The 12,682-nt window shown below is 40.4% G+C and overlaps 1 protein-coding gene across 1 annotated transcript; it reads left to right on the top strand.

Moving 5' to 3' along the window:
- Window positions 1-5,620: 5,620 nt before the first annotated feature.
- tmem72 (transmembrane protein 72) lies at window positions 5,621-11,606 on the top strand. Its single transcript, XM_051417562.1, has 5 exons — window positions 5,621-5,937; window positions 8,549-8,615; window positions 9,420-9,491; window positions 9,800-9,939; window positions 10,240-11,606. Exons 1-5 carry the CDS (start codon window positions 5,862-5,864, stop codon window positions 10,677-10,679), a joined length of 795 nt encoding a protein of 264 aa, XP_051273522.1. The 5' UTR covers window positions 5,621-5,861; the 3' UTR covers window positions 10,680-11,606.
- The last annotated feature ends 1,076 nt before the right edge of the window (window positions 11,607-12,682 follow it).

The raw sequence follows: 12,682 nt of genomic DNA, 5'->3' as shown, positions 1-12,682 counted from the left end.
AGGAAAAAAGTATCTGAACCCCTCAGTACAAAGGCCAAACTCTGAATTGCTTACAGTTCTCTTCTCTGTTCACTATCAGTGTGTGCATATAAATGTGTGTGCACGTGTGTGTTTATGTGAACACTCGACAGGGGTTTCCCTCTCACTTTTAACTGCATTCCTTAACCTCCGCTAGACAATGTGTAAGGACAGTGCAGCCCTGTAACTGCTCAAGATAATGGCCTGGTATAAAAACATCAGACGGGTCTGACAGGCCGTCTTTTGTCATCCTCTCAAAAGAAAAGAAATCCTTCAGTCTTGTTGACACGTCATCTGATGGCATTTGTTAGAATCAAAAGAGTTTAGTTGTTTCTGTTCATATAGGCCTGTCTGTGAGCTGGTGAGAAGACAAAGAGGACAGGTGACAGACAGCAGACTAAGAAGCTTTACATTAAAGAGGAGACAGGTTATGAGTCACAGGATGATGGGAAAATGAGGAAACACTGTTTTCGCTCATCATAATGTGCTATCATTTAAAGTGAAAGGACAGAGAGCGATCCGCCAACACAACCACCACAAGAACAGCAAATGACCTCAGTGGTATGTGCTGAATACACACAGCAGATCAAAGTCACATTCTCTTATTGCAGGGGATGTAAACTTCCTGACTCAGCAGCGCTCAAATCAAAACCTGAAACAGAAAAGAGATGACAGTTGAACATTAACTTTGGCAAAGGAAGTGGGGATAATTATTTATTTGACTATGCGTTAGTGAAGCTGGCCTCAAATTCACAATTAAGAAGCCAAAGATCAACAGCAGTACATGCGCACATACACTGGTATGTGAGAATCTGGTTTGATGGATGCTAACGTTACTTTTCCATGTTGTCTTTTGCCAGCTCATTTGCATCCTGTGTGAACGGGAATCCAGACTTCTCACACCTCTCAGCCAAGTCACGCTCTGCCAATCAAAATTAAGCACATGTGAGCACATTAATACCTTACCATATATGTTGCTGTTCACCTTCTCCTCACTGTGGCTACTCTTGCAGTCTGAGGAACATCCAATACGTTGTTACAGGGACTGTTCATTATTTTTCTTCTTTTCCTCACCTGCAGGGCTATTTATCCATTTAGATTTTGGTGAAAGTTGCTGTTGTTGTGTTTTGGATGTCTGTTCTCTCAAATATAATCAGAATCAGATTGCACTCGGCTTGTTGTGCTCAAAGCACAAAAAAGTTACATTTGAAAAACTCAACAGCAATGTCTCTTTCCAGAAACCAGGACCTGGTTACTCAAGATAATCTACAGACCTTGTTGTGAGCAGTTTCGTGTTGGAGCTATTTTCTTTCTATTTATAACACCACAGAAGGAAGCGTATATCTACCCATGGACAAGTGGTTCGCGCTTGTGACAGTGCAGCATATAAACATTAATGGCATCCTCCTTGGCTAAGCTTTAACGTTAGCTCACCTTGCATCGCTGAGATAGCCAACGTTCAGCTACAATTAGTGGGTGTAGGTTTGCAGAAAGAAAATAGTTCCTACTTGAAACTGCTCACAACATGGTCTGTGGATTATCTTTGATAAGTGGTTCATGACTTCTGGAAATAGACATTGCTGTTTGAGTTTTTCTATTTTTCTATTTTTGTGTGTGTATATGTGCACCACAAGCCAAGTGCTATCTGGTTCCATTATATTTGAGGAAAGGCAGACATATCTACAGCCAATATCTCCAACACTCGGTGACTCACCCAAAACAATCTAAGATGGATAAATAACACCACAGGTAGGAGGAAAAAGATGTGTTTTTGATTTTGGGGTGAACTGTCCCTTTAAGTGATTATAATCCATATTTTTATATAAACTATCGATCATTTGATTACATGTATGTGAGAGGGGTCACAGATACCCACGGCTCTACAGGGCATTTTACCTGTTTTGGTTCACTCTCACCGCTGAAATCCTACACACTGGTCTACATGCATCACTCAGGCCTGCACCAGGTTGTTGCTACAGAGACTTGCAGAGATATGATCTGATCACCTGATTTGATATTACACAATGATCCACAATTTCTATAATTCTTCCTTTACGCGTGGGGGGTCTGAACATTGTGAAATCATCACCTCGTAATGATGTATACAATCTGTGTTGACTATAAGACACTAAACAGGCAGACATTACACATCCACATCCACTTTGTCTTCCCAAAACATCCATGATTCATATCTGTTTCACAACCACATATTTTTCCTGCTCTTTCCCATGTTCCCATGCTTCATCTCTCTGCATGATGCTTCTGACCTTTTGGTATTGTTAAAAATGGGGAAAAAGAGTTTAGAAACAAGACACTTTTGTCCTGATCAGTGTCAGCATGTTCCTGGTGTTTTTTACAGTATGTTACAGTGATCTCATTCTCCTTCAAGTCATTAATCAGATTATGACCAGCCACTTCAGGGCTGCAATGTACCAACATCTCTGAACCACTAGGTGGCTCCCTGCCTTTGTAAATCTAGTAATTAGGGTCCGCTATGGCCAGGTATCTTAATGACTGCAGTGAGGCATAATAGTCACACTGTGTCCAGTTAAGTTTATATCTTCATAATATACAAAATATTCAAGTTTTCAGCTACAATTAATACAGTCTTTCAGGTATCTTTTGCAGCCCTCCCTTTAGATAAAACAGCCTGTAGAAAGTGATTATGGAGAGATTGCCCGTGCAAAGCAGTGGAGCAGGGTAATAAAGCTGCTGGTGTAATTAAGATTAGAGCTGTTTTCACTGGTTCTGACAGGCACCAGACACCCACGCCAGACTAAGAGAGGCTGGATGGGGAGGAAGGGAGGGAGAAAGTTGAGAGAGAGAGAGGCATGGCTAATCTCTAGTGCCCATGGGCACTGTGGAGTGAGGGGGAGAATGGTGTGAAGCTGTGATGAGGAGGAGGGTGAGGAGGCATAACGCGGGGATGATTACAGGGCGAGAGAGCATGTGAGCAGGCAAGTGAAAGTTTGGGAAGAAGGTCAAAGGTTGTGGGTCAGGCTGGGCGTTGAGAGGAGACGTGGACGTGTCTGTATAGCTGCAAAGACCAAATGAAAACATGAGACTGTATTTATTCTGTAACATTAGATTTACAGTCTCACTAGATGGCAATCAGTCATAATTGCTTAAACTACTCCACCCTCTGGCATACCCTGACAACTACCATAAAACTCACAATGTACAGTAAATGTCAGCAACAATCCAATCACAATACACAATGACTTATTACCATAAACTGTGTTTTTATAAGGCTGTTTTCATGTCATCATAAGGGCCAAGTATGTCAAATAAACATAAACACACAGCCCTCTGTGGCCATGGTGGCGAGGCTCAGTTAACATGCACAGTGCACATTCCTATTTCATGAACGTCTGGTTCACAGGCAATAATGCGCTGCAGTCTAAACACACATAAGATTTCTGCAGGCTTCGTTTCTCTTTTATCAATTAGTGGGTGGTCAAACAGTGTTTGGTGGTGGCATTTTTACAGTATGTTACAGTGATTGTATGTGTAGAAGTATCTGCGTCTCAAGAGGTTGAGTAAGTTGTCCATTAACTGCACAGTGTGCGGTTCAATCCCTGTCTCATCGTGTCCACACGTCGGGGTGTCCTTGAGCAAGACACTGAACCCAATTGCTCCTGGTGATTAGGCTAGGGCCTTGCATGGCACCTGTGCTCCCATCAGTGTGTGAGTATGGGTTAATAAAAGGCTCGTTATGAAGCACTCGTGAAATAACTATATAAATGAAGTCCATTTAAAATATGTGATTAAGCAATCAAATAGCTTAGAAACCATAAAGTCTACAGCAGTAAATTTTTATGTGGATGCGGTGCAGCTGATTTATAAAAGGTAAATGGTTAAATTGTGCTTTGGAGGGGTCTTTTTGATGAAAGAAAGAGCTACATAAAAAGACATCTCATGTAAGAACAGGATGTACACCAGCCAGAGGGATTTTTCACAGCCTGGAAACCCAACAAATGTTCTTATAAATAGCTTACAACTGCTCTAAGCATGAATAAAGTTCTATCTATTAAACATTTAATAAGTCAAGCCACTAGTTACAACTTATAAACCCTCAACAGAGAATGATCACATGATGATCACAGCAATGCTTACACGCTGATGCTGAGCAGTTATAATGTTTATTATGTTCACTATTTCAGTTTAGCATGTGGTACAGCTGAGGCTGATGAGGATGTAAGTAGTTTTGCAGGTATTTGATGAAATAAGTGATAAAAATTCTGACCTGATGATGAAAAAATGTTAAGGAGACATCAAAGTTATTAAAATTCATCCTAAGGGGGGCATGCCTGTTTTGTAATATCAAACAAACCTTGTTGTGGTACAAAATAAAAGGTCACAAGATAACAAAAGTCAGTAGGCTTCCTCCTCTGGGGGCCATGAATGTCGTCATATTTTGGTCTGGATGAAAAAAGTGGTTATATCTACAGACCAACATTTCCATCCTATGTTGGAAAACTAGAGTATTACATTTGTCATTCCACATCTTCTGCAGTTTCTGTAGCACTGCTGAAACACACTCACTTATACCCTATATACCATAAATGCCACAAATAACCTGGACGCTAAGCCGGAAACTAAGTGGAACCAGTAAACAAAAGTGTCTTTGTTAGAGATTTAAGGAGATTTATGTAGCTTACTTTGGCCCCTACCAGGAGTCAGGGTGTGTGTGTGTGAGCTCTGTGACTCTGACTGCTCGTTCCAATAGGACTCTGCTGTGCCTGAACAAGCTTACACCTCAGCCAAACCTGCATCAGCGTATTATGTGGGCTTGCATTTATGCATGTGTAAGTGTGTCAAAGGGTCTCTGTTGGCTCTTGTGGCATTTTAGCCCATATCCATTGCACACAACGTGCAGAGATTCAGTGTTGCATTAAAATAAACTGCACACTGAGTGGGACTTGTTTGAAAACATTGCTTTTTGTTTACTGACGCAAGCGGCAGCCTATTTCGTCAATGCTTACTCTTGCTGAAACTGTGTTTCGATAAATGAACGTCAAACTGGAAGCTGCATATGTGACTGTGGCCCTGAAAAAAGGGTTTCTGATGGTTAGATTACACGGGATCACCCAAATCCTCACAACAACAAGAAATGACACAGGAAAACAAAAGGAAGTTTGAAGGGAGGGGGCAAGAAATTATTTGGAAGGAAAGAAATTAATGCTTATTCTGAGTATGTATATTTATAGTTTACGTGTGGCATTAAGGGAATGTGTGTGCGTGTGTGTGTGTGTGTGTGTGTGTGTGTGTGTGTGTGTGTGTGTGTGTGTGTGAAAGAGGGAGAGAGAGTTAGTTTTATATTAATACTTAATAGATAATTTTTAACCAGGTCTAATGACAAATGTGATCTACAAATGACCCCGAGCTGGACAGTTTCACCTTGACGCATAAAGAGGAATGCTAAATTAACTGAAAGTGGTATTGTTATTGTGTGTGTGTGTGTGTGTGTGTGTGTGTGTGTGTGTGTGTGTGTGTGTGTGTGAGTGTGTGTGTTTTGTGTGTGTGTGTGTGTGTGTGTGTGTGTGTGTGTGTGTGTGTGTGTGTGTGTGTGTGTGTGTGTGTGAGGCTGATTAGCAGTCAATAGAGCAGGGGCATTGAGTCACAAACCTTTCTGAGGTAAATTCGTCCAGTCTCAGAGGCTCCACATTATGGCACGCATGGATTATCCAACTTTTTTTTTACAACCATCCTTCTAGCGAACAGTCAAATATGTGTCTAGAATGCTACTTTAGTAACTACTAGCACACCAACAATTTCAGATATCGTTAGAGAATTGTGAAGGTTACATTTTTAAACAGTAAAGAGGGAAAGTATTTGAGGTCATGGGAAACTCAGAGAGCATTTGGTGGATTGTAGTGGAGTGCGCCTGCAGGATCCTTGGTGTTTCTACAGCAACAGGTAAGATATAAATAAAAACACAAACAGAAGAATATAACAGGATTAAATTCAGAGTCACGTGTATCACTTATTGTTTCAGTATGGGCGTGATTTACTTCTTTGGATAAACTTGCAGATGCACAACAGACTCCAGAACATCTCTCTGTTCCGCAGTCATTGTGAAAATATTAGAAATATGGTCTTAAAATTCAACCTAAAACTATTGGTAGTAGAAGTAGCAGTTGTTATAGTAATTGTGCATTTTATCTGCTGTGGTGCAACCTGTTTTTTGAAGCTGATATCTGACTCTGAAATAGCTATTTTAAGTTCTCCAGTGGGGCAGTATTATCCAGCTATAAAGATTTTATAAACCCACAATGTTAGAAGGTCAGATGATGATGTTGGCCAACTGTATTCTTGACCTCCAAGAACATCAAACCATCTGTTTGCTGATATATAGAGAATATAAAAACATACTTGTCCATACATAACCTTGCTATTATGGTCCCTCCTCCTCTGTTTTCCTCAGGCACACAGGGACAGATTGCATGCAGCTCTCATAGCCACATTAAATCATCATGGGGGAAATAGCTCTCTGGTTGCTGCCTCCTTCAAAAAATATGGGACCCCCTCCACTTAAATTCAAACAGCTGCAGACACTGAACATTTACTGAGAGACATGTGCCTCGCATCACACCAAAACCAAGTCTCTGCATCCAGCTGGGTTACTGGGCTTATGCATTCACACCTACATAAGCTTTCAGTGGATTGTTTCTATATGTGTGTGTGTGTATGTTTATGGTAGGCCTGCGTGTGCCTTTGTCAGTGTGTTCACACGTCTACATGTCTGTGTTGGCCTGTCTGCCTCTGTGTGTGTTCTACTCAGACATATATGCAGAGAGGGCATATATGTTAATATCCAGCTGGTCTATATGCAGCGTTAATTCCTCTCACACACTATAAACTACCAGAAAACATTCCCTTGATTTCCCTCTGGTGCAGATTCTATCTCTGAGTTTCTGGTAAGCCAGCCAGAGAAATTGCTTCCATGTGTTTAGTGGCGATCAGCACTTTACCATGCTTACCTCATTTATATTTCACAGGACAAAAATTGTTAATCAAACAGGCTTTTCTTTATAGCTTTTAAGACTTTGTTGTCATCTAATTTCATCTCCTCCCATATGTGTTAAAATGTGTTTCACAGTCAGCATTCAGAATCTTCAAAATAAAGCAATAGTTGGACATTTTAGGTCTCTTGCCGAGAGTTAGATGAGAGGTTTGATAGCACTCTCATATCTGTCACTTAAATATACAGCCAGCAGCTAGATAGCTCAGCTTAGCACAAAGACTGTAAACAGGGAAACGACTGCAAGGTGTGGCAAGATGACAAATGTACCAGCCTACCTGCACCTCTAAAGTTTACAGATTAAGAAGTTATAAACCGTATTGTGCTTGTTTAATCCTAACAACAACCAAAGCATAACACATTATGGTTTTAGTCAGGGTTATGAGCCAAACTATTTCTTTGTGAGGAGCAGTAACTTACTGAGCCATCTGCTACTTTTCTGGCAACCCCACAAAGACAACTAGGCACCAGAATTATTGTGCCTGGCCTGTAAAACCACAACCTGTTGTTGACAAGGTAAAGACAATGAGACATAGCCTAACTTGTTAATTTTTTACCTTTAGTGGTGTTAGTAAGGAGATTTTGTTACCTTCGGAGAGAGCCAGGCTAGGTTTCAAGTCATTGTTCTAAGGTAAGCTAACTGGCTGCTAGGGGTAGATAATGTGTTTATCTAACGTCAGAAAGAAACAGAATTTTATTGATAGAATTATATAGAATTAGAGATACAAATTAAATCACATTATTGATCTCTTCAGGATACAATTTATTTTGGTTTCCATCAACGCAGTGAGATCAGAAGTTAAGGGCAGCTGTAGAAGAGATTCAGCGTCCTGCTCAAAGGCACTGCAGCAAAGTTGACTGTGTTCTGTATATTTTATAATTCTTAAGCTCAAGATGTAAAAGAAGGACTATCAACATACCATGATGCCTTGTCACCACCTAACAAGTGGCAAAGCTTTTTAAAATTGCCATGACTCTGCTCTGGCAGAAGATCTATGATGTGTTAAAGTGTCCACTCAAATAAAATTACCCAACCCACTGGCAATGACATTGTAATTACAAGCATGAGTAAGCTATTACCAAAATGCTGCAACCATGGTGGAAACAATTACAACAATTACCAATATCAAGTGTTCAGTACTACCCCCTAGAGTGTGAACTATGAATTCAAGTTGGGTCCCTTCAGGTCAGCTCAATCTTTGTTGCTATTTGAGGGCAGAAATGCTTTTCAGCGAGGACTTATTTACCATCAACTGCTTCAAACATCACATCTACAAGCACCAAGAATTCAGTAAACGCTACCTTAAAAGCAACATGCCAAAGACACAAAGTTGAATCACTGTGAGAACATTTGTACAGATTACATTTAATCACCCAAGTTTAGACCAGTTGCTACCCTGCCGGCAGCTATGGAGAAAACCGTGAACTAAGTCTGACATCTGGTGGTCAGATCCTGCTCACCAGTAACTCTAAAAATAAAAGATTATCTTCCTCTCTTTCTTTCAGTCTTGTGTGCTGTGGGAGTGGAGACCCTCCATCATGGAGAATTCAACAGCCTCGGTATCTACCTACTGTAAGTAGGTATTATTGTCTACTCGTAATACACTGCATTTAAACCTACCACAGCACTCCTGACTTTGGCCTGCTTGAGACTAAACTGGTGGCATTCCTGAGTTACCACCGGGTTTTTAATATTGTAAAGAATGTGTGGCCTGAGGGCTTGTAGAAAACAGTTACAATACTGTACCTGCTTTCATAATCCCTCATACAGTGTGTGTACACATGCTTGCAAGGAGATGTTGTGAAGGAGTCAGTGAGGTGAAGTGAGATGCAGAGGAAGACCTTCAGTGCTACTTCCTATTATCTCTGTGGCTGACACAGCTAAATTCCCACAGAGCCACAGGAAAACATCTCCCAAAGGAGACCAGAAATGCATGTTTATTCTATCAGTACACACAAATGCAGATGAAGGCTGTTCACACAGAAGCACACAACTCAGCGATAAGTCTTTAGAGAGACGGCTATGATGATTAGTCTTCAGGCATTTTTCTGGTTCACTAGATTAGATTGTTATCAGACTATTTAAACACAAAATAGAGAAGAGGGCATATACTGTAGCACCAAACACAACTCCTAAATGCCAAATCTTTTGCATCATATGAAAGCGATATCTTATATAGGTCACTTGAAGTCTCTCCCTTCCTACCCACAGTTTAGAAAATATAATCTTCACCCACAGCCATAGATAAAATACAAAGAAACTGACATATTTAAATATCTAATCCAATCTTTTAAATCTTATTTACAAACAGTTTACTGATTTTATCAGTGAGACTGTATCAGTTTCATTGAGCTCTGAACTTCTTTCTCGTTCCAGAGTATCATCTGTTGGCATCATGATGTTTGAACTTGCCTATTTCCTGGATGCTCTTCTGTTCATGTGTCTGCCGTGAGTACACAACACACATCTGCAACATTTGTGCTCTGCATGGATACTGTAGCATAAATACACAGAGGGAAAACCACATATAGAAACTATGTTTGTTAGTGCAAGGCAGGTCCAAAAACCTAAATCTAAACATGGACTCTCCGTTTTGTTAGTCTGTCCTGATGTCTGCCATTCACATATTTACCTGTCTTTAGTGTCAGAATAATAGCGTGAACGTGACTTTTTAGTCCTAACAAGAATAAAGATTTTGGTAGATGGTTTGTAAATTGAGTCTCAGTTGTTCCTCTTCTTCCTCTCTTTCTCTATAGCTGTCCTCCAGACTGGCAGCTGTTTGTATTGTGGGGGAAGATGGCTCACATTGGAGGCTTCCATAAATTCCTCTATTACTCCATAATGTCAGTGGTCTGCTTCTTGCACCCTGTGCTGGTGTGGCATGCAATAATCCCAGGTAAAATTTCACCAGCAGATACAATACTTGTATACCACTGATGATTACAGTACTGTTTACTGTGCTGTTGTGTGTCATATAGGCCTTTGCAGTAGCAGACATTTTGACTTGTCACATCAAAGAAAAAGCATAGCTGTAGATTATAACATTAATGTTAGCTCTGTTCTATTCAAGTGTCCCAGTGAGCTGTGACAGTGTGACAAATTGAAGCACTATTATCTATTATCTACTATCTACACATGCTTTTCCTATTACTATTGCAAATCCTATATAAAAACAGATTTTATTTTCTGATTTCAGGGACAATGCTTCTAGTGACAGCCTTTTTTAACTTCATATTAAGTAAGAAAACAAGGATTGAGTCTCCCAAAAGGCCCCAGGAGAGCCACAGCGACCAAGGCCCGACCACTGTCTGTGTGACAGGGGGAGAGGCTTCAGACAGCGCTTTCTCATTCCTCCACATGGTGACGGGATGGAGAGGGGGAGGACTTGCTCTCACAACCAGAGACCGCTGCCTCGGCCCAGGAGAGAGAGGAGAGAGTGTCCAGGCCATGCTGGAGCTGGAGCAAACAGCAATACCTAAAGACGCAGAAAGGGAGAGGAGGAGGTGGAAAGAGGAGAGGCTGATATGCTTCAGAGGTAGGGAGGAGCCAGCGGAGAGAGAGATGGAGGAGATGGACTGCTACAGTGAGCCAGAGCCAGACACCACCTCAGACACTGCACCTATGATTACTGACTAAACGTCCCTCTGAGCCCAGGCTAAGCTCCTGATTGCTATCACACAAAGGAGAGTATGTGCAATGTGTTCATACCGACTGGTGCTGGTTCTACACTGTGGTGTACTTTTAACTGAAAATAACATTATAAAATGTATGACCAGCCAAAATAAGAGTTATGAGCATTTTTGAGTGTTCAATAATAAGGTACTGTGTATTTTATGTAATTAGACAACTAAAATGTAAAGATTATTAGATTTTTTTATTAATTGTTCTACTGATTTGGGTATTTTTTACTTCATAGAGATTTGTACAAGATGCAAGTATTTTGAATTAGAACAATTTGATCTTCAAATGTATAAATTCAAAGAAATGAAACCATTTGTACCTAAATTGCACATGGGTGGGTTTTAGTCTGATTTTGCAAAGCCAGCATTGATTGAAGGGCAGACATTAACAGCAAGCAATCCAATCCCGTTACTGCAGCATACATTATTCATGAGGCAATAAATTAGATCAACTGTTTCATTCATTCAGCGTCAGGGAAAATACGCACGATTGTGACTGAGAATAGCAGGCATTAAGAGCCTGTGCAGGTGCATGTGTTAGTCACATTCAAGTCTCCTCATTGTGTGTTTGTCGTGTGTGAGCGGTGACCATGGAGACGGAGCTCTGGGAGGAGTGCTCATGTTATTATGGTGATGAGAAAAGCATCAGTTCACCCACCAGAGCGCCACCACAGACATACGTTTCACCAAACAGATCTTATGTGCCACCACACCAAACATGATTACAAGTGTTATTCATGCAATAAATACTTGTCATATGCTGTGCATTGATAATATTAATAGGCTGTGTGAATCAGACCCAAGCTCCATAAATCACCCTGAAATTAGCATATTTGTGATACAAAGGATTTAATGAAATGCCTGTATTAAAATGTTATTTGTTTTTCTTTTGTTTTATCACGCTACAAAGGATATAATTCTCCATACAGACATTCATCTTTTGTTCAGGTCATAAATCAATACTGTTTTCTTCTGTCAAAACAATCACACATACACACACTGTATTCCTCAATCCTTTGTTCACTGAAGTGTAGCTATATAACTGTATCTAGCCTTAAGAGGCAATCTCTCCGCAGCATCAAAGCTAAAGAGAGAATCAATAAAAGCAGAGAGTCTCATTCATCAGAAAGCACCTCACTGAGAATGAGGCCAGACACGTGAAAACACACTCACGTATAAATAGCCTCTAGGTTAAACAACTGGGTTATTCTCCATATTTGACACCAATTACATTCCTAGCAGCTACACGGTGTCATATAATCTTTCATTCAACATTTTTTATTTTATTATTTTGCACAAAAGCCAAGACATGTGAATCCAGTCAGGAGGGATGAGATGTTTTGGTATTTTTATGGGGAGAACAGAGAGTCTTTGTCCTGAGTTTGCTGAGGCCGCTCATTGGCCCATAGTCAGAGTCTGTATTATCAACTTCACAATGATCTCTGGTCAATTAGCAGCTGAGTGACCCGATAATAAACAGAGGAGAGGAAATGAACGTCAGTATTTCCAGTCCGGTTCCATAAATGTTCCACCAACTTTGTCATGCCCATATCCTTTAGAATGAGCTGTTCTCTGTGGGGGAAGTTATTCAGCTGCTGGAACAACTTACTTCCTCTGTGCACATTAAATCATAAATCCTATTCAGACGGACAGAGAGAGGGAGACTTCCTACAGTTGGCGTTTCCACCCTACAATAGTTTCCTAGATGTTAGGTTCGGGCTCAATAACAGGATGGGTGAAATACATCTTTACAGGTCACAGGGACTTTTTCCTTTACTGCTGAGCTGGAAAAAACAGGATAGGTGCTTTAAAGCTTTAAAGGAATTAGATTTTCTTATTGCTGTATATGTAAAGGCAGACAAAAAAATTATTTGTATTGTTTGTTTCAGTGATAATATAAGAAAGCAAAACAAAAATCTAAAATGACATAGCAAACTATAAAAAAGCATAAAACAACAC

The sequence above is a fragment of the Dicentrarchus labrax genome, unplaced genomic scaffold (genome assembly GCF_905237075.1).
Source record: "Dicentrarchus labrax unplaced genomic scaffold, dlabrax2021, whole genome shotgun sequence".
Lineage (NCBI taxonomy): Eukaryota > Metazoa > Chordata > Actinopteri > Moronidae > Dicentrarchus > Dicentrarchus labrax.
This window is presented reverse-complemented; position numbering and strand designations above follow the sequence as displayed.